This window comes from Agelaius phoeniceus, chromosome 29, assembly GCF_051311805.1.
Source record: "Agelaius phoeniceus isolate bAgePho1 chromosome 29, bAgePho1.hap1, whole genome shotgun sequence".
In the NCBI taxonomy this organism is placed as follows: Eukaryota; Metazoa; Chordata; class Aves; order Passeriformes; family Icteridae; genus Agelaius; species Agelaius phoeniceus.
Window position 1 is genome coordinate 401,266 of NC_135293.1, and position 20,643 is coordinate 421,908.

The 20,643-nt window shown below is 60.5% G+C and overlaps 2 protein-coding genes across 2 annotated transcripts; both read left to right on the plus strand.

Moving 5' to 3' along the window:
* Positions 1 to 1,652: 1,652 nt before the first annotated feature.
* Positions 1,653 to 16,453, plus strand: CERS1 (ceramide synthase 1). The gene is made up of 7 exons (XM_054650242.2): positions 1,653 to 2,030; positions 10,218 to 10,377; positions 11,446 to 11,626; positions 12,171 to 12,332; positions 13,696 to 13,843; positions 14,485 to 14,621; positions 15,035 to 16,453. The coding sequence occupies exons 1-7, from the start codon at positions 1,809 to 1,811 to the stop codon at positions 15,075 to 15,077; spliced, it is 1,053 nt and encodes a 350-aa protein (XP_054506217.1). The 5' UTR covers positions 1,653 to 1,808; the 3' UTR covers positions 15,078 to 16,453.
* Positions 16,454 to 16,578: 125 nt separating this feature from the next.
* GDF1 (growth differentiation factor 1) lies at positions 16,579 to 20,626 on the plus strand. The gene is made up of 2 exons (XM_054650270.2): positions 16,579 to 17,418; positions 18,105 to 20,626. The coding sequence occupies exons 1-2, from the start codon at positions 17,157 to 17,159 to the stop codon at positions 18,896 to 18,898; spliced, it is 1,056 nt and encodes a 351-aa protein (XP_054506245.2). The 5' UTR covers positions 16,579 to 17,156; the 3' UTR covers positions 18,899 to 20,626.
* Positions 20,627 to 20,643: the final 17 nt, after the last annotated feature.

The following is a 20,643-nucleotide window of genomic DNA, read 5'->3' on the forward strand; positions in this document are numbered from 1 at the left end:
TTATTTTACATCGGTGCAGTTTTATTTTAGATTTGCATCATTTTTATTTTCTATTTGTGTAGTTTTTATTTCATAGAATTTTTATTTTATATTTATATCATTTTTATTTCAGATTTTTTATCATTTTATTTCATATTGATATCGTCTTTCCTTTCCCTGGCAGCTCCGGGGGTGCCTGTGGTGGTGATGATGATGGTGATGATGATGATGATGATGGTGATGATGATGATGGTGATGATGGTGATGATGATGATGATGATGATGGAGTTCAGTGAGGTCCTTTCATCAGGGGTGACCTTTGAGAGGAAGTTTGATTTTTAAGCTGAATGTTACGATTCCAGGCCCATCTTTAGGGTGAATTTTATGATTCCAGATCCACTTTTAAGGTGAATTTTATCATTCATCTTCAAGGCGAATTTCATTATTCTAGGCCCATTTTCAAGGTGAATTTTATTATTCCAGACCCATTTTCAGGGTGAATTTTATTATTCCAGACCCATCTTTAAGGTGAATTTTATGATTCCAGACCCATTTTCAGGGTGAATTTTATTATTCCACACCCTTGAACTGCAGCAGGGGCCCCAAACAGCTGAGGGGAAATTGGGGGCACACCTGGAGGGTGAGGAGGGAAAGGCTCCGAGGTTTCCTCTGAGGTTTGTGCCGAGGGAAGATAGAAAATCCCTGGAGAAATGAATTTATTTTCTTTGTACATCCAATGCAACAGCGCTGCAGGAGGAAGGCTCCAGCAGGGATCCTTAACACGGGGCTGTGTGCACCTGAACCCCCAAAATTCACATTTAAAACCCCCAAATTCACGCTTGAACCGCCCAAAATTCACACTTGAACCCCCCAAATTCTCACTTGGATCCCCTCAATTGGCACCTGAGACCCCCAAATTGGCACCCGAGACCCCAAAGTGTCCCCTGACTCCCTGCAGTGGCAGCTCCGTGCCGTGCCATCCCCATGCCATTTCTGTGCCATCTCCGTGCCGTTTCTGTGCCATTTCTGTGCCATTTTCTGTGCCATTTCTGACCATGCCATGCTGTGCTGTGCCATTTCTGTGCCATTTCTGTGCCATTTCTGTGCCATGCCGTGCCATCTCTGTCATCCCCGTGCTGGCCATGCCATGCCGTGCTGTGCCGTGCTATCTCTGTGCCATCTCCATGCCATTCCCGTGCCATCCCTGTGCCATTCCGTGCAGTGCCGTGTCTGTGCCATCTCCGTGCCATCCCCGTGCCATTCCGTGCCATTCCATTCCGTGCCGTGCCATCCCCGTGCCATCCCCGTGCCATTCCGTGCCATTCCGTGCCATTCCATTCCGTGCCGTGTCTGTGCCATCTCTGTGCCATCCCCGTGCCATTCCGTGCCATCCCCGTGCCATTCCGTGCCATTCCGTGCCGTGTCTGTGCCATCCCCGTGCCATCCCCGTGCCATTCCGTGCCATTCCATTCCGTGCCGTGTCCGTGCCATCCCCGTGCCATTCCGTGCCGTGTCTGTGCCATCCCCGTGCCATCCCCGTGCCATTCCGTGCCATTCCATTCCGTGCCGTGCCGTCCCCGTGCCCCTCCCAGCGCTTCCCCCGTTCCCATCACCCCCGGTACCGAATTTCGCTTTTCCTCCGCTCTCCCCTCCCGGTCCCGCGGCGCCCCCAGCGCGCTCCCCCCGCGTTCCTCCCTCTGCTGTGCCCGGGTGGGCCGGGCCGGGCCGGGCCGTGCCAGGGGGCGGCTCCCGCCCGGTACCGGCGCGGGGGGAGCGCGGTGCCCGCCCCGCCGGAGCCTGCGCGGGGCCGCGGCCGTGCCAGCTCCGCGATGCCGCCTCCGGAGCCCATGCCCGGCTACGGGGAGCTGCTCCGCCGGGGCTACGGCAGCCTGGCGGCGGCGGCGCGGGGCTGCGGCGACTGCGGCTGGGAGCTGGCGCTGCGCACCTGGGCCGAGAACGCGCACCTGGGCTGGGCGGAGGTGCTGCTGTGCGGGATCTGCGCGCTGGGCTGGACCGCGCTGCGCCGCGCCTGCTCCCGCCGCCTCTTTCGGGTCAGTGCCGGGCTCCGGGAGCAGGGATCGGGGCTGGGAGCGGGGAACGGGGCTGGGAGCGGGGAACGGGGCTGGGAGCGATAGAAACGGGGCTGGGAGCGATGGAAACGGCGCTGGGAGCGGGGGAACGCGGGGGGCAGCGCCCGCACCCCCTGCGGGATTCGGGGATGCGTTGGTGGGGCCAGGGACGCGCCCCGGGGGCCGCATCCCCGAGCGCGGAGCATCCCGAGGTGGCGGGAGAGCCCCGCGGGGCTGAGCGCGTTCTCTTCCAGGTTATTCCCAGGTTGTTCCGCGCCTTCCTCCGGCGCCGCAGCCCCGGGGATGGGGCAGGGAGAGCCCCCCCTGCGCCCCCTCCGCCATCCCCCGCATCCCTCCCCAGCCCCTCCAGGCCGAGGCCATTTCTTCCCGGTTATTCCCGGTTTTTTCTGCCTTTCCCGGGGCTGCCTCCTGCAGGATTTGAGCATCCCCGTGCCCCCCCCCCCGCTCCATTTTCCCCTCCGCGTTTCCATCCCTGCCCCCACAAGGCTGAGGCGTTTTTCCTCCCGGTTATTCCCGGCTTTTTCCGTGCTTCCATGCCTTTCCCGGAGCTGCATCCTGCAGGGTTTGAGCATCCCGGAGCAGAGCCCCCCCTGCTCCTCTTCCCCCTTATTCCCCCCACATTTCCATCCCCACGAGGCTGAGGTTTTTTCTCCCCGGTTATTCCTGGTTTTTGTGCCTTTCCCGGGGCTGCATCCCGAAGGATTTGAGCCCTCCCTGCTCCTCCCCCGCTGCCGTTTCCATCCCCGCATCCCCAGAAGGTCACGGATTTTTCCTTCCCGCTCGTTCCCGGCTCGTCCCTTGCCCGGGGGGAAAAAAGGGGACACGGAGGGGACACGGAGGGGACACAGAGGGGACACAGAGGGGACACGGAGGGGACACGGAGGGGACACAGAGGGGACACGGAGGGGACACGGAGGGGACACAGAGGGGACACATTCCTGCGGGTTTTGGAGCAGATCTCGGTGCCCGGCTCGCTGCTGCAGCGCTGCCGCTGCCCGGCCCAGGAGCGCCGTCCCCTCTGTCTGTCCCCTCTGTCTGTCCCCTCTCGCTGTCCCCTCTGTCTGTCCCCTGTGTCTGTCTGTCCCCTCTCTCTGTCCCCTCTGTCTGTCCCCTCTGTCTGTCCCCTCTCTCTGTCCCTCTGTCTGTCTGTCCCCTCTCTCTGTCCCCCCTGTCTGTCCCCTCTCGCTGTCCCCTCTGTCTGTCTGTCCCCTCTCTCTGTCCCCTCTCTCTGTCCCTCTGTCTGTCCCCTCTCGCTGTCCCCTCTGTCTGTCTGTCCCCTCTGTCTGTCCCCTCTGTCTGTCTGTCCCCTCTGTCTGTCCCCCCTGTCTGTCCCCTCTCGCTGTCCCCTCTGTCTGTCCCCTCTCGCTGTCCCCTCTGTCTGTCTGTCCCCTCTGTCTGTCTGTCCCCTCTGTCTGTCCCCTCTCTCTGTCCCTCTGTCTGTCCCCTCTGTCTGTCCCTTCTGTCTGTCCCCTCTGTCTGTCTGTCCCCTCTCGCTGTCCCCTCTGTCTGTCTGTCCCCTCTGTCTGTCTGTCCCCTCTGTCTGGCTGTCCCCTCTGTCTGTCCCCGCTCAGGACGGGCCGAGCAGGGTCCCTTGTGGGGCTCTTGGTGGCTCTGTCCCCTCTGTCCCTGTGCTCCGGTTCCTCGGGAGGTGCTGCCGGCTCTGCCGCGGCCTCCAGGGCAGAGCCCTCGGGGATTTGGGGCATTTGGGGCATTTGGGGCATTTGGGGCATTTGGGGGCAGTTCTTTGTCACCCCCCGGGCCTGGCTGCCCTCCCCTGGCCGAGCTGGGGGCTCAGGGTGTCCCTAAAGGGGTCCCGGGGGCTCCCGGCCTTGGGCGAGCTCCAGCCCAGCCCTGCAGGGCAGGGGTGAGGATTGAGAGCAGAATTTGTGCTGGGAGTTTGTGCCAGGCTGGATTTCCCCCATTCCCAGTCTGTCCCTGATGTGTGGGAGGGACTGAGGGTGAGGATTGGGAGCAGAATTTGTGCCAGGCTGGATTTCCCTCGTGCCCTGTCTGCCTCTGAAGGGTTGAAGGGGCTGTGGGTGAGGATTGTGATGGAATTCGTGCCAGGATGGATTCTCCCCATCCCCTCTCTGCCCATGAGGCATTGAAGGGGCTGTGGGTGAAGAATCTGCTGGGACTTTGTGCCAGACTGGATTTCCCCTCATTCCCTGTGAGGGCTTCAACAAGGGGCTGAGGACGAGGAAAGTGCTGGGAATTTGTGCCAGGCTGGATTTCCCTGGCAGCTCCTGGTGGGTCCTGGCAGGTCCTGGCAGCCCCTGGCAGCCCCTGGCAGGTCCTGGCAGCCCCTGGTGGGTCCTGGTGGGTCCTGGCAGCCCCTGGCGGGTCCTGGCAGGTCCTGGTGGGTCCTGGTGGGTCCTGGCAGTCCCTGGCAGCCCCTGGCGGGTCCTGGCAGCCCCTGGCAGCTCCTGGCAGCCCCTGGTGGGTCCTGGCAGCCCCTGGCAGCCCCTGGCAGCTCCTGGCAGGTCCTGGTGGGTCCTGGTGGGTCCTGGCAGTCCCTGGCAGCCCCTGGCGGGTCCTGGCAGCCCCTGGTGGGTCCTGGCAGTCCCTGGCAGCCCCTGGCAGGTCCTGGCAGGTCCTGGTGGGTCCTGGCAGCCCCTGGCAGCCCCTGGCAGCCCCTGGTGGGTCCTGGTGGGTCCTGGCAGCTCCTGGCAGCCCCTGGCAGCCCCTGGCAGCCCCTGGCAGGTCCTGGCAGCCCCTGGCAGCCCCTGGCAGCCCCTGGCAGGTCCTGGCAGCCCCTGGCAGCCCCGAGGTGCCGTTCCCTGGGGAAATGGGTCACGTCTGTAACTGCAGAAGGGCCAGGGGGGCCGGGGGTTCCAGCTGCCTGTGCCTGATGCTGATGAGATGCTGAGCAGGGCTCTGGTGGCATCAGCTTTCCCTGGCAGCAGGGAGGCACAGCTCAGGCTCCAGGGCTGTATTTTAAAAAGATTGGAAAATTTCCTGGCTGGAATGGCAGAGGGCAGGGATGGGGATATTGGATTTTCTGTAAAAGGTGCCAGGTTTGGGTCTCAGAGCCTCGGGGAGGGCAGGGCTGGGTCAGGATGGTCCAAGGGGAGAAAAGGGAGAGGTTTGAGCCCAGGAACTGCTCCCCTGCTCAGCATTTGGCTTCCTGGGGCATCCTTCCTCCCTTGGAGGCTGAAATGACCAATGCTAACCCTAACCCGAGCCTAATCATAACCCTAAGCCTAAACTGAACCCTAATCCTAACCCTAACCCAACCCTAACCCTAAATCTAACCCTAATCCTAAATCTAATCCTAACCCTAACCCTAAACCTGGAACTAACTCCAAACCCGACCCTGACCTGCTGGTGTCCAGGTTTTCAGGACATCCCAGTGTCCCCTGCAGGGAAAAATGTTGGGAAATGTCCCCAGGGGAGGGGAGCAACCCAGAGCAGCCCCAGGGGGATGTGAGAGCTGGAAATTCAGGAGGCTGGAAATTCAAGGTTCTGGAAATTCAGAATTCTGGAAATTCAGATGCTGGAAACTCAGGATTCTGGAAATCCAGGATTCTGGAAATTTGGGATTCTGGAAATTCAGATGCTGGAAATTTTGGATTCTGGAAATTTGGGAGGCTGGAAATTCAGAATGCTGGAAATTCAGATGCTGGAAATTTGGGATTCTGGAAATTCAGGATGATGGAAATTCAGAATGCTGGAAATCCGGGATTCTGGAAATTCGGGATTCTGGAAATACAGGATTCTGGAAATTCGGGATTCTGGAAATTCAGGATTCTGGAAATCTAGGATTCTGGAAATTCGGGATTCTGGAAATTCAGATGCTGGAAATTCAGGATTCTGGAAATTCAAGATTCTGGGAATTCAGGATTCTGGAAATTCAGGATTCTGGAAATTTGGGATGTTGGAAATTTGGGATTCTGGACATTCAGAATGCTGGAAATCCGGGATTCTGGAAATTTGGGATTTGGAAATCCGGGATTCCTGGCGTCCTTCCCCCCTGCGGCCCTGCCAGGAGCTCCTTTCCCAGCCCCGTGTGGGAGCGGAGGACGCGGAGCCGGGGCTGCTCTGCCCCTTCCTGCCCTGAGCACAAAGCCGGGGCTGCCGGGGGGGCAGAGCCACAAAGGCGCCTTTGTGCCCCGGGGCTGCTCTGCTGTGTCAGCAGCGGCTCCTCCTTCCCCGACACCAATCCAGGGCATGGAATCGCTGCTCCTGCTGGGAACCGGGGGGGAATCGCCTTTTCCCACCGCTGCGGCTGGGGAATGCTGGCCAGGGCTTGGCACGGCGGGGAAACTGAGGCACGGAGAGGAGAGCAGGGAGGGTGGCAGCCACTGCCCCCGTGTCCCCAGGGCGCTCTGGCCTCACAGAGCAGGGATTTTTTTCCTGGTTTTTCCTTTCTGGGTCTGCCGGGTGGGATTTTGGGGAGGAACGGTTCCATTTGGGGCAGAATTCCCAAAGAATTCCCAAAGAATTCCCAAAGAATTCCCAAGGAATGCCCCAAGGAAGCTGCGTCTGCCCTGCCCCTGGCAGTGCCCCGGGGGCTTTGCTGCACCCTGGGGGGGGGTGGAAGGCGCCGGGTTTGGGGTCCCAAATCCATTCTGGGACCCTTTGGGAGCCCCAGCCCTGGGGTGGCTGAGCCGGGAGCAGAGGGACAGAGGGACAGAGGGACAGAATGGGACAGAGGGACTGAATGGGACAGAGGGACTGAATGGGACAGAGGGGACAGAGGGGACAGAATGGGGCAGAATGGGACAGAATGGGACAGAGGGACTGCATGGGGCAGAGGGACAGAGGGACAGAGGGGACAGAGTGGGACAGAATGGGACAGAGGGGAGAGACGGACAGAGGGACAGAGGGATACGGGACAGAGGGACAGAGGGGATAGAGGGACAGAGGGACAGACGGACAGAGGGACAGAGTGGGACAGAGGGACAGAGGGGATAGAGGGACAGAGGGACAGACGGACAGAGGGACAGACGGACAGAGGGACAGACGGACAGAGGGGATGGAGGGACAGAAGGACAGACGGACAGAGGGACAGACAGAGGGACAGAGTGGGACAGAGGGACATAGGGACAGAGGGGACAGAGGGGATAGAGGGACAGAGGGACAGACGGACAGAGGGACGGACAGACGGACAGATGGACAGAGGGACAGAGGGACAGAGGGCTCGGAGCCCCCTGGGCACCCCCAGCCCTGGGAAGGGGAAGGAGCCGGAGCGGGGCTCGGGTGAGGCCGGGCAGGGCCCGGGGGCTGCCCTGGCTCATCCTCCCCCCTGGCACTGCCAGTTCCGGGGCTGCTCCGTGCCAGCCGCTCCTTTGTGTCCCTGGGGAACGTTCTGTGCCCTGGCCAGCCCTGGCACCGGCCCTGGCACCGGCCCTGGCACCGGCCCTGGCACCGCCGGCTCCTCCCAGCCCTGGCACTGGATGCCCCTTCCCCCTGCCCAGCTCTCCTGGCTCCTGCTGCTGGGACTGAAGAGGGATTTAGGGTCCCTGGGGATGGATTGAGGGTCCCTGGGGGTGGATTTAGGGATCCCTGGGGATGGATTTAGGGATACCTGGGGATGGATTTAGGATCCCTGGGGGTGGATTGAGGGTCCCTGGGGGTGGATTTAGGGTCCCTGGGGATGGATTGAGGGATCCCGGCTGTGGATTTCGGGATCTCCGGAATTTGGGGTGGATTTAGGGAGCCCGGCTGTGCTGGGGGCTGGCAAAGGAGCCCCCTCATTGTCTCCTCCCCGCGGGTGTTCCCAGCCCCGGGGGCAGCCCCAGCCCCTTCCCCCGGCCTGCAGGGCCCGCGGGAGGAGGAGGAGGAGGAGGAGGAGGAGGAGGAGGAGGAGGAGGAGGAGGAGGGGAGGCAGGGCAGGCTCGGCCCTTTCAGCAGAGCCCGAGTGACATCAGCGCCCGCAGCCCTGGGCTCCTCCAGCCCCAGCCAGATCCCGACGCGGCTCCGTCGCCCGTAGCAACGGGCATCACTGCGCCGTCACCATGGCAACAGCACCGGGTGATGGGAGGACATCCCCCAGCCCCTCCCCCTCCCCACGGGGCAGAGCTGGGCCCGTGGGCAGCGCTGGGGACACCCCCGGGGACACCCCCAGGGACACCCCCAGGGACACCCCCAGGGACACCCCCATGTCCCCCTGTCCCCCCTGGAGCCACCTCCCGTCCTGGAGCCCCAGGATGGGGAAGGGTGGAAATGGGAGAGCCCTGAGGGGGCTCTGACCCCAAACCCTGTGGGGTGAGCAGGGGGTGAGGCCCAGCCCAGATCCCAAATCCAGCCTGGGATGGGGAAGGGCTGGAAATGGACAATCCCTGTGGTCCTTTCCACCCCAAACCCTGTGGGGTGAGCAGGGGTTCAGGTTGAGTGCAGATCCCAAATCCACCTTTGGATGGGGGATCCCTGCCCCACAGACCCCACGGATCCCTGTGGTCCCTTGAACCCCAAACCCTGTGGGGTGAGCAGGGGGTGAGGCCCAGCTCAGATCCCAAATCCACCTTGGGATGGGGGATCTCTGCCCCACAGACCCCACGGATCCCTGTGGTCCCTTGAACCCCAAACCCTGTGGGCTGAGTGGGGCTTTGAGGACCCCAAAGCCCCTGGGCTGTCTCTGCTGTGTGCACACCCCAGGAACTGAAGCTTTCTGTGCATTATTGACTCCCCCTGCTCCTCTTCTGCCCTGGAAAAGGCCTCAGCAGCAGGGGACGAGTCCAGAAACCCCAGAGCTTTTGGGATTGGAGCCCGGAAACCCCAGAGCTTTTGGGATTGGAGCCCCTGGAGAAGGGGCCAAGCACCAGGGACAGCTGGGGCCTTAATTTAGGAGCAGAAAGTGCTGACCTGGGCAGGGTCCTGTTACCCTGCAGAGTTTTGTTTTCACCTGGGGCTCACCCGGAGCAGTTCTGGGGGGGATTTGGGGTTTCTCAGGGACCCCAGTGCTGTCACTGCTCTGGTGGGAAGCAGGAATGGGGCCTGGAAGGGCTCAGCTGCCAGCAGGGGCTGGAAACCCTCCCTGGGGCAGGGAAAATCCCCCTGGGACAGAAAGGAATCCCCCCTGATACCCCAAACCCTCCCTGGGGCAGGGAAAATCCCCCTGGGACAGAAAGGAATCCCCCCTGATACCCCAAACCCTCCCTGGGGCAGGGAAAATCCCCCTGGGACAGAAAGGAATCCCCCCTGACACCCAGAACCCTCCCTGGGGCACAGGGGAGGGCAGAGCCCCTGCTCCCTTCATTCCCAAAATCCCGGGGTTGTGCCTGGCTGGATCTGTTTCTTCCCAAAAAATGAGGCTGTGCCTGCCTGGATCCATTTATTCCCCCCATAAATGAGGCTGGATCCATTTACTGCCCCCCAAAAATGAGGCTGGATCCATTTATTACCCCCATAAATGAGGCTGGATCCATTTATTCCCCCCAAAATGAGGCTGGATCCATTTATTCCCCAAGAAATGAGGCTGGATCCATTTATTCCCCCAGAAATGAGGCTGGATCCATTTACCACCCCCCAGAAATGAGGCTGGGTCAGTTTGTTCCCCCCAGAACGAGCCTGGATCCGTGTCTCCCCCCAAACCCGAGGCTGTCCCCGTCCCCCTGGGCAGCCAGGACAGGAATTTCGGGAATTTCGTTGGATTCCCCCAGCAGAGCTGCCCTGGGGAGGGGAATCCCGGCGGGATCGGGGCTGGAGAAGGCGCTGGGGGCGCGGGGAGGGGTGGCAGAGCCGCTGGTGGCACCTGGTGGCAGCGCCCAGCCCTGCCCTGCCCGGGTAATGCTGGGGGAGCTTCTCCTCGGGGCTTTCCTGCCATTTCCTGGGATTTTCTGCATTCCCGGCTCCACCCTGCCAGAGCCAGCGTGCCCGGGGCGCCCCGGGAGGGGAGGATGCTCGGGGGATGCTCTGAGGATGCTCCAGGGAGGAGGAGGAGGGACAGGATGCTCTGAGGAGGGAGGGGATGCTCCGAGGAGGGAGGGGGTGCTCCAGGGATGCTCTGAGGATGCTCCAGGGAGGGGCAGGATGCCCCAGGCTCCCTTGCACGGCTCCAGAGGGGTCTCTCCCCATTTCCCCTTCCCCAGCTCGTTCCTGCTGGCAGAGCCGGGCTCTGGCCGCTGCTGAGCCCCCTGGCTGAGGCTTTGCTGATGAAATTCCCCCTTTTCCCTTTCCCTGGTGAAATTCCCCATTTCCCCGCAGCCCTTTGGGGAGTGGTGCCAGCTGCAGCCCAAAGATGCTGCCAAGATGCCCGAGAGTGCCTGGAAGTTGTTTTTCTACTCGGTGTCGTGGTCCTACGGCGCCTACCTGCTCTTCTGCACCGACTACCCCTTCTTCCACGACCCGCCCTCCGTCTTCTACGGTGAGGCTGCACAGCCACCCCCAAATTCCCCTTTTTATCCCTTTTTCTGTCCTGCTCCGGGTGCAGAAAGGGCACAAGGGGGTGTCTGGGTGTTCCTTTCTTTGGTGGCTGCTGGAGGGGCGGAGTGAACCAGGAACTGATGAAATAAATCATGGACAATGAAATCATGGACAATGAAATCATGGACAATGAAATCATGGACAATGAAATCATGGCCTGGGCTGGGGTGGGAAGGACCTTGAAGATCAGCTCATGGTCATGGGCAGGGGCAGCAAGTCAGGGCTTAAAAATCCCCTCATTCCAACCCCTGCACAAAACCAGGGCTAAAAATCACCTCAAATTCCCTGCACTAAATCAGGGCTTAAAAATCCCCTCATTCCCCCCACTGCTGTGGACAGGGATACAAACCCAAAACCACACATATACATCATGTATAAACTCACTGTGATTGATCACAGCTTGCAAAAACTAATCTATAATAACATAGATTAATATTGCATCATAATATATAATAATATCGATTATTTTGACTTATCTATAATAATATAGATTATTATTATTATGCAGATTACTTGTAATTTTCTATTATTATTATTATTATTATTATTATTATTATTATTATTATTATTATTATTACAAATATAGGCCAACCTGGAGTGGTTCCTGCCCCCATCCCCAGACTGGCAGCAGGGCACTATTATTATTATTATTATTATTATTATTATTATTATTATTATTATTATTATTATTATTATTATTATTATTATTATTATTTCTATTTCTATTTCTATTTCTATTTCTATATCTATTTTTATATCTATTTTTTATTTTTATTATTATTATTACAAACATAAACCAACCTGTTCCCCTCAGGCTGGTAGCAGGGCACTATTATTATTATTACCGTTATTATTATTGTAATTACTATTATTACTATTATTACTACTATTACTATTATGATTATTTAGATTATTTAGATTATTTTTATTCTCTACAATAATATAGATGATTTTATTTTGATTCCTGTTTCTATTTTCCTTTTCCCCCTGCCAAACCCGAACCCTGCAGGCTGGCAGCGGGGCATGGAGGTGCCCAGGGACATTGCCCTGGCGTACCTGCTGCAGGGCAGCTTCTACGGGCACTCCCTGTACGCCACGGCCTACATGGACACGTGGCGCAAGGACTCGCTGGTGATGCTGCTGCACCACGTGGTCACCCTGACCCTGCTGGCCTCCTCCTACGCCTTCAGGTCAGCCTTCTCCCCGGGATTTTCCCCATTTCATTTCCCCAGTTCCCCGGTTTTCCCCATTTTCCCGGTTTTTCCCATTTCCCCGGTTGTTCCCCCCCCATTTTCCCCATTTCTACATGGTTTTTCCCATTTCCTCATGGTTTTTCCCATTTCCCCACAGTTTTTCTCTATTTCATTTCCCCATTTCCCCACAGCTTTCCCCTGCAGTTTTTCCCATTTCCCCATGGTTTTTCCCCATGATTTTTCCCCATTTCCCCGCAGTTTTTCCCATTTCCCCGCAGTTTCCCCCATTTCCCCCCATGTTTCCCCATTGTTTCCCCATTTCCCCCCATTTTTCCCATTTCCCCACAGTTTCCCCCATTTCCCCCCATTTTTCCCATTTTTCCCTGTTGTTTCTCCCATTTTTCCCCATTGTTTCCCCATTTCCCCCCATTTTTCCCATTTCCCCCCATTTTTCCCATTTCCCCCCATTTTTCCCCATTGTTTCCCCATTTCCCCCCATTTTTCCCCATTGTTCCCCCATTTTCCCCGCTGTTTCCCGCAGGTACCACAATGTGGGTGTGCTGGTGCTGTTCCTGCACGATGTCAATGACGTTCAGCTCGAGTTCACCAAGCTCAACGTGTACTTCAAGCACCGCGGTGGCGCCTTCCACCGCCTCAACGACCTCCTGGCCAACGCCGGCTGCCTGGCCTTCAGCGTCAGCTGGTGGGTCTGGCACGGAGCCCCCGGTCCTAAACCTGCTGGCTTTGGGGCCCTGATCCCAATCCTGACCCTCCCGGGTGGGTTTTGGGGCCCTGATCCCAATCCTGACCCTAAACCCTGCTGGCTTTGGGGCCCTGATCCTAAACCTGCTGGCTTTGGGGCCCTCATCCCAATCCTGACCCTCCCTGTTGGCTTTGGGGCCCTCATCCCAATCCTGACCCTCCCTCCTGGCTTTCGGGCCCTGATCCTAAACCTCACCCTCCCTGCTGGGTTTGTGTCCCTGATCCCAATCCCGTCCTCATGGGTCTGGTTTGGGTCCCTGATCCCAATCCTGACCTTCCCTGCTGCGTCTGCTCTGAGTCACTGATCCTAAACCTGATCCTCCCTGCTGGGTTTGGGGCCCTGATCCTAATCCCGACCTTGTGGGTCTGGTTTGGGTTCCTGATCCCAATCCTGACCCTTCTGGGTGGGTTTGGGGCCCTGATTGTAATCCTGACCTTCCCTGGTGGGTTTGGGGCCCTGATCCCAGTCCAGACCTTCCTCCCTGCTGGGTTTGTGCCCCTGATCCCACTCCTGACCCTTTCTGAAGGATTTTTGTCCCCCTGATCCCACTCCTGACCCTTTCTGAAGGATTTTTGTCCCCCTGCTCCCAGTCCCCTCTCCCCTCCCGGTTTTTGGGACCCCCCACCATCTCCTGGGGCCGAGCTCCTGCTGGGCTCGGAATCCCTCTGTAGTGCAGGCTCTGAGTGCCTGTGAAATTCCTGTGACACCGCTGTGACACCACTGGTGACATTGCTGGTGACACCGCTGTGACAAATGACCCGGGCAGGGGGGAGGAGGAGGAGGATGGATGGATGGATGGATGGATGGATGGATGGATGGATGGATGGATGGATGGATGGATGGATGGATGGATGGACGGACACATCCATGGATGAATAGGCTGTGCTGGCTCTGTCCCTTTCCCAGAGCCGGAATTGGGGCTCAGGGGGCAGCAGGAATTGGGGCTCAGGGGGCACAGGCTGTGCTGGCCCTGTCCCTTTCCCAGAGCAGGAATTGGGGTTCAGGGGGCAGCAGGAATTTGGGTTCAGGGGGCAGCAGGAATTGGGGTTCAGGGGGCACAGGCTGTGCTGGCTCTGTCCCTTTCCCAGAGCAGGAATTGGGGTTCAGGGGGCACAGGCTGTGCTGGCTCTGTCCCTTTCCCAGAGCAGGAACTGGGGCTCAGGGGGCAGCAGGAATTGGGGCTCAGGGCGCAGCAGGAATCAGGGTTCAGGGGGCAGCAGGGATTGGGGCTCAGGGGGCACAGGCTGCACTGGCCCTGTCCCTGCCATCCCACCCTGACCCCACGCTGTGCCCATCCCTGCAGGTTCTGGTTCCGTCTCTACTGGTTCCCGCTGAAGGTGCTCTATGCCACCTGCCACTCCAGCCTCCAGTCCGTCCCCAACATCCCCTTCTACTTCTTCTTCAACGCCCTGCTGCTCGTGCTCACCCTGATGAACATCTACTGGTTCCTGGTGGGTGATCCCGGGCTGCTGCCACCCCACGGGGACAAACTGGGGCTGGGGACAGCGGGGACACGTCCCCTGTCCCTGGGGTCCCCCTGCTGCTGCTGCTGCTGCGGGGGTGGCAGCCATAGGGGAGGTTTGGGGGGTCGGGGGGAAGGCTGGGGGGTTCCCTTGGGAATTCAGAGTGTCTGACACCCCCGGGGGGAGTGATAACAGCAGGGAGAGAGGTGGGAACGGTCTGAGAATGTTTGTGCATCCCAGAAAGGGGATTTGAGAGAGGTGTGAACGTCCTGGTCCTGGGAGTGTCCCTGCATCCCAGAAAGGATTTGAGAGAGGTGGAAACGGTCTGGGAATGTTCCTGCCTGCCCCAGGCTGCGGGCAGGGGTGGAGAGGGGGGATCCGTGGGGCAGAGCAGGGCAGGGAGCTGCTGGTGCCATCGCCCCTGGGATGAGAGCAGGAATTGTCCCCGGAGTTCTGCTCCGAGCCCCCAGGCCCATCCCGGGGCTGTGACCATCCCGGGGGAGCTGCCCTGCCCCAAATGGGGAGGGGGCAGCAGGGCAAGGTCCCCCCCGGGCTGGGCCCGTGCTGAGGGTCGCTGTCCCCTCTGTCCCCTCTGTCCCCTCTGTCCCCTCTGTCCCCTCTGTCCCCAGTACATCGTGCTGTTCGTGGCCAAGGTGCTGCTGGGGCAGATGCAGGAGGTGAACGACGTCCGTGAGTACGACCTGGAGGAGAGCAGGAAACCCGGCAAGGAGCCTGGGATCCAACTGCCCCGGGCTCTGAAGGAAGGGTACGTGGAATTCCAGCCTGGTTTGGGTCAGAAACCCTAAAGCCCACCCAGCTCCACACCTGGGACATCCCCGTGAGCCCAGGGCCTGGCCTGGGGCACTGCCAGGGCTCCAGGGGCAGCCACAGCTGCTCTGGGAATTCCCTCCCCACCCTCCCAGCCAGGAACCCCTTCCCAATGTCCCACCCAAATCTCCTTTTTCCCACTTTAAATCCACTCCCTGGCTCCTGTCCCTCCATCCTTGTCCCCAGTCCCTCTGCAGCTCTCCTGGAGCCCCTTCAGGCCCTGCCAGGGGCTCTGAGCTCTGCCTGGAGCTGGAGCCATCACAGTGCAGGGCTCTGGGGGCAGCAGTGGCCCCAGCAGGGCATGAGGGGCTCTGTGTGTTCAGGGGCTGACACGGGCTCTGCTCTCCCCAGGCTGCACCTCAGGAACGGCCTCGTCAAGGACAAGAGGTTGTGAGGGCGGCGTGGCCACGGCTGCGGGGCTGGCCCAGGACCTGCCCTGGGACCCTGCCAAGGACAGGCCCGAGGAGAATCCCCCTGCCAGCCCTGGGGCTGGGCTGGGCCCTGGCCCTGTCCCCTGCGCCTGGGGGCTCCCACTTTGGCCCAGTTTGGCCCAGTTTGGCCGGGACTCTGGTGGCTGTGCTGGCCAGGTGGGACCTGGGGCTGCCTTTGTGTCCCTGGTGTTGCTCCACATCCTCAGCCCTGCTGTGACACCCCCAGACCCTCCCAGCTGCTCCAGCCCGGGCAGGGGAGCTCCTGTCCTGCCCTAGGAAGGGACCCCGAGGCCAGCTGTGCCCCAGCTGTGCTCCAGCTGTGCTCCAGCTGTGCCCCAGCTGCCAGCCAGGCACTGCAGAGCTGCCCTTGCAGGAGCCACTGTCCCCTGCAGCTGCCACTGCCTGGGAATCCACCTCGGGTGGAGGCCCAGGAGGTTCCATTTCCTTGGAAAAATCCCCGTGTAGGTCTTGGAGTGGCTTAGAAAGCGTCCTGCAGGTCCCTGCTGGGGGATTTCCCCCCAGGACTGTCCCCTTGTGAAGGAAGAGCAGAGAATTCCTGCTCCAGGGCTGGGATTTTGGGAAGAACAGAGAATTCCTGCTCCAGGGCTGGGTTTTTGGGAAGAACAGAGAATTCCTGCTCCAGGGCTGGGATTTTGGGAAGAACAGAGAATTCCTGCTCCTAGAGTTGGGATTTTGGGGGAGAACAGAGAATTCCTGCTCCAGGGCTGGGTTTTTGGGAAGAACAGAGAATTCCTGCTCCAGGGCTGGGTTTTTGGGAAGAACAGAGAATTCCTGCTGGGTTTCCAGGCAGCCCCAGCCCTGCAGGTTCCAGGTCCCTGCCCTGGGCAGCTCTGTGGGTTTGGGTCCCTCACTGTCCCCTCGCTGTCCCCTCGCTGTCCCCTCCCAGGCCAGGACCCTCAGCTGCCTCCCCCAGCAGCCGAGGGGGATCCAGGGCATCAATTCCAGGTGTGGGAATTTGTGGGATTTTTCCATGTTCGGTGGTTCCCTCCCCTGTTGTGTCTGAGCCAGGGACAGGCCCTGAGTGGGGCTTGGGAATGTCCCCAAGCTGTGGCAGGACCTTGTGCCCCCCTGTGACCTCCAGGGTGTCAGAGGAGCCTCCAGTGTGGAATTCCTTGGTTTTCTGTGGGGTTTGCAGGGCAGGAGGGGAACTGAACCCCCAGGATGGGCCGGAGCAGAGCTGGGGTGGCCTTGGGGGGATCAAACTGAATTTTCCAGGGCTGGCATTGAGCTGGGTGGCTCCAGCTGGCTTTGGGGGCTGTGACATGGAGGTGGTGGCGGCAGCTCTGCTGTGATGGCCAAGAAGGGACTGGGGGACCTGGGGGTGCCTGGCTGGGGCAGGACCTGGTGCTGGGTGGGGACTGGGGGTTTTGGGCCAATGGTTTTTGGGACTGGTGGTTTTTGGGGCGATGGTTTTTGGGACTGGTGGATTTTGGAGCCGATGGTTTTTGGGCCGATGGTTTTTGGGGCCGATGGTTTTTGGGACTGGTGTTTTTTGGGCCGATGGTTTTTGGGCCGATGGTTTTTGGGGCCGTGTGAAGCAGGACTTGGATGGTTTGATGTGCTGGAGGTCGATGGCTTTAAGAGAGAAGCGTTGGACGCCGTGATTGAGTTTAAAAAGGGATTTTTTGGGAGGAAAAGCCGGCTCCGGGTCTGCCCCTGGCTCCGGGCAGGGTTTTAGCGAGCAGCGCTGGATTTCCATCCTCATCCCGATCCCACATTGAGTTAAAAAGGGATTTTTTGGGAGGAAGAGCCTTTCCAGGTCTGCGCCCGGCTCCGGGCAGGGTTTTTGCAGCAGCGCTGGATTTCCATCCTCACCCCGAGCCCACGGACCGCCCTGGAGCCCGAGCGGGCGCTCGGGAGCTGCGGGAGAGCCGGCGGAGCGCTGAAAGGGTTAAGGGGTGCCGGAGCCCTCCCAGAGCCGATCCCGCGGTGCTCATTGAGCTCCGAGCCCATCAAAGGCTCCGCTCCTGGCCCCCGCCCGGCGCTGCCCGGCCCGGCCGCTCTCGGTGCGCAGAGCGGGGATGTGGCTCCTCCGCAGCCTCGCCTGGGCCCTGCTCAGCCCCGTGCTGGCCTCGGAGCTGGGCCCGCAGGAAAATTCCCTGCTCAGATCGCTGGGGCTGAGCGCCAAGCCCAGCCCCAGGAGCCCCGCGCCGGTGCCGCCCGTGCTCTGGAGGATCTTCCACAAGAGGAGGGCCCTGCCCCGGCCGGAGGCAGCGCCGGAGCCCTGCAGGGTGGAGGAGTTCAATGTCCCCGGGAACATCGTCCGAGTCTTCGCCGACCAAGGTACAGCCACAGCCGCGCCGCGTTCGGGCTTCCCCGGGCTCCGCTCCGCCCTGCCCCGTGTCCCGAGCTGGATTCCAGGAGAAATCCCTGCGGGATGGAGTCCTGTGGATGCTGCCGGTGATGGTGATGGGTGTGGGACCCCGAGATGGGGGTGAGGGGGGCAGCGGTGCCAGGGTCTGTCCTGGAGCCCCCTAAATCCCTCCCGAGGCGCTGCTTTGATCCCAGGCCTGATCCCAGTCCTGATCCCAGGGATGGGATGGATGCTCGATCCCCGGGCTGTGTCCCCCCCTCCTCATTGTCCCAGCGCCTCTGGCTGACCCCGGGGCACATCTGGCTGACCCCGGGGCACATCTGGCTGCGCTGAGCCGTTCGCAGTGCCCTGGGGACTGTTTGGTTGGTGTCCCTGAGGGCTCAAGGCATCCCAAATCTCTTTTCTCTCGTGGTTCCAGTTTGGCTCGGGCTGGCTAAACCAGGCTAAACCCAAATTCGCTCCTGTTCGCCCTCTTTTTCCCCATCCCGCTCAGCCCCATCCCATCCTGGAGCCGATCCTGCCCAGCCCCAGGGCTCCCCCAGCCCATCCTGGAGCCGATCCTGCCCAGCCCCAGGGCTCCCCCAGCCCATCCTGGAGCCGATCCTGCCCAGCCCCGTGTCCAGCCACCCCCACGCCGTTTCTCCTTCCTCGCCAGGCCGTTTCCTGCCCGCGGGGCAGCCCCAGGGCCGGCTGTGCCTGCGGAAGCTCCTGCTCTTCAACCTCTCGGCGCTCGAGGAGGGCGAGCGCCCGACCCTGGCCCAGCTGGAGCTGCGCTTCCAGCACAGCTCCTACCACGGCCCCAGCCCGGGCCGCGTCCTGGAGCTGCGGCTGTACCGGGCGTCCCCGCGGGGGCTGCCGCAGCCCGGCCGGGCCCCGCTGCTGGAGCGGTCGCTGGTCCAGCTGCGCAAATCGCTCGTGTTCGAGCTGAGCGCGGCGCTGGGCGGCCGGGCGGCGCCGCCGGGCAGGGATTCCCTGGCTTTGGTGCTGGAGATGTCGGAGAGCGGCGGCGCCGGGGGCCCCTGCGGCAGCTCCGACGCCTTCGCGGCCGCCTCGCTGCTGCTGGTGACGCTGGGCCGGCAGTGCCGCGCCGGCCGCGGCCGGAGGAGCGCCCCGGGCCCCGCGGGGACCCCCAGCCCCCTGTGCAAGCCCCGCCGGCTCTACATCAGCTTCAGCGACGTGGGCTGGGAGAACTGGATCATCGCCCCCCAGGGCTACCTGGCCAACTACTGCGGCGGGGAGTGCCCGTTCCCGCTGGCGGCCGAGCTCAACAGCACCAACCACGCCGTGCTGCAGACCATGGTGCACTCGCTGGACCCGCAGGGCACCCCCCAGCCCTGCTGCGTGCCCGTCCGCCTCTCCCCCATCTCCATCCTCTACTACGACAACAGCGACAACGTGGTGCTGCGGCACTACGAGGACATGGTGGTGGACGAGTGCGGCTGCAGGTAGCGCGGCTCCGGAGGGAACGGCGGACAAGGGGGGAAATTCCTTTGTTATTCCCGCTGGGAAACCCCCGCCGTGCTCGGGGGCTGCTCTGGGGCTGGGCCGGCGCTCGGGGCGGTGCTGGTTTGGGATCAGCTGGGATGGGGTGCGGGATTATGACCGAGGCTGGTGCTGGGTCCTTTCTCGCCTGGGGACGCTGGCACCGCGCTGTGAATCCCAGATTTCCCCCCTTGTTCGTGCCCGACACCTCCAGGGCTGCAGGTTTTGGGGTTTTGGCTGAACTCCGCAGATTTCTCAGGGCATAAATGACTCCTCTGGGTGAAAAGGGGCTGGGGGCTCCCCGGGTGTGGCCCGGCTGCGGGGACAGGGATGGGGTCACCAAATCCCGTCCCAGGGAGGCAGAGGCAGGGCCAGGCAGGAGCTTCCTCGGTGCTGTGGGAGCCGCTCTCAGGGCGTGCTCGGTGATGGGCGGACAGGGCTTGTGCTGGGTGGCCAAATGCAGTGGAGGTTTTGCCTAAAAAATGAAGGTTTTTCCCTAAAAATTGAGATTTTTGCCTAAAAAAGGGGAGGTTTTACCCAAGAAATCCGCTGGGAGCAGTGAAATGCAAGGGCAGGATCCTGCAGGAGCGGGGCTGAAGGAATCCAGGGCTGGGTCAGGGGCTCCCCGCCCTCCCAGCCCGCTGTGGTCAGTATTAATTTAATTTACCTCATTTGCAAATGGATGAGCCCGGGCTGTCCCCCGAGCGTCCCCAGGTGGCAGCCGAGCCCCAGGCAAGGGCAGGGCACGGAGCTCTGCACATTTTTGCTTTTCCGGGCTGTTTTTGGTGCATTTGTTGGTTTTTGTGGCGCCTGGCAGCCCCAGCCCCTCTGCGGTGCCACCGAGGGGCAGCAGGGACCCAGTTTGGGCCATTTCCCATCCTGGGCTCCTCTCTCCCCCTCCGGGGGAAGGGGCTGAGCCATGGAGCCCTGGGTGTGAAACCACCAGAGCGAGGATTTGGGGCAAGGGAATCCCAGTTAGACTTGAATTTTTTCTCTTTATTTTGAACTGTGAAGCCGTAGTGCAGCTTTTGGGGTTTTTTTTGCTATTTTCTCCTTGAGCTCTGATGGTTTTCCCACCTCCTCCCCCCAGGGAAGCACTGAGGGTTTATCCACTGGGGGGGGGGGGGGGCTTGGGATGGGGTTTTTTTTGTTTTTTTTTTGTTCTCACACCCAAAATGTGGAGCTTTTGGAAGACCCAGCCTGGAGCAGCTTTAGCTGAATTCCCATTCCCAAATCCTGGTGTTCCCCACCCTGCCCCGCTCTGCTCCATTTCAGTGTTTAAAGGGCTTAACTCCAGCCAGCAGGAGCCATTTAATTCTGATTTTAGACGGGCAGAAGAAAAAAAACCCTTGGAGTATTCCTGGGTTTGTGCCAGCCTGGGGGCATTGGCAGCCAGGACGGGACCTGGGCTCAGCCAGGCCCAAACCAAGGCCAGGCCCAAACCCCCCGAGCCAGCGTGGAGCCCCAGCCCTGATGAGCCTGGCAGGGCAAAGCCATTCCTGTGCTTCCTGCAGGGCAGGGGGAGCTTCTCCCAGATCCTGGGGCTGGAAGAGAGTGGGGGCCCTTCCCAGTATTCCCAGTTCTCCCAGTCGAGCCGCTCACCCCCTCTGCTATGCACACCCCCACTTTTGTACTAGTCTTGTGTTTAAAAAAAGTAATAAACTTGAGGTTTATACAATCAGACTAAAGCTTTAATGAACGTTGCATGGTTT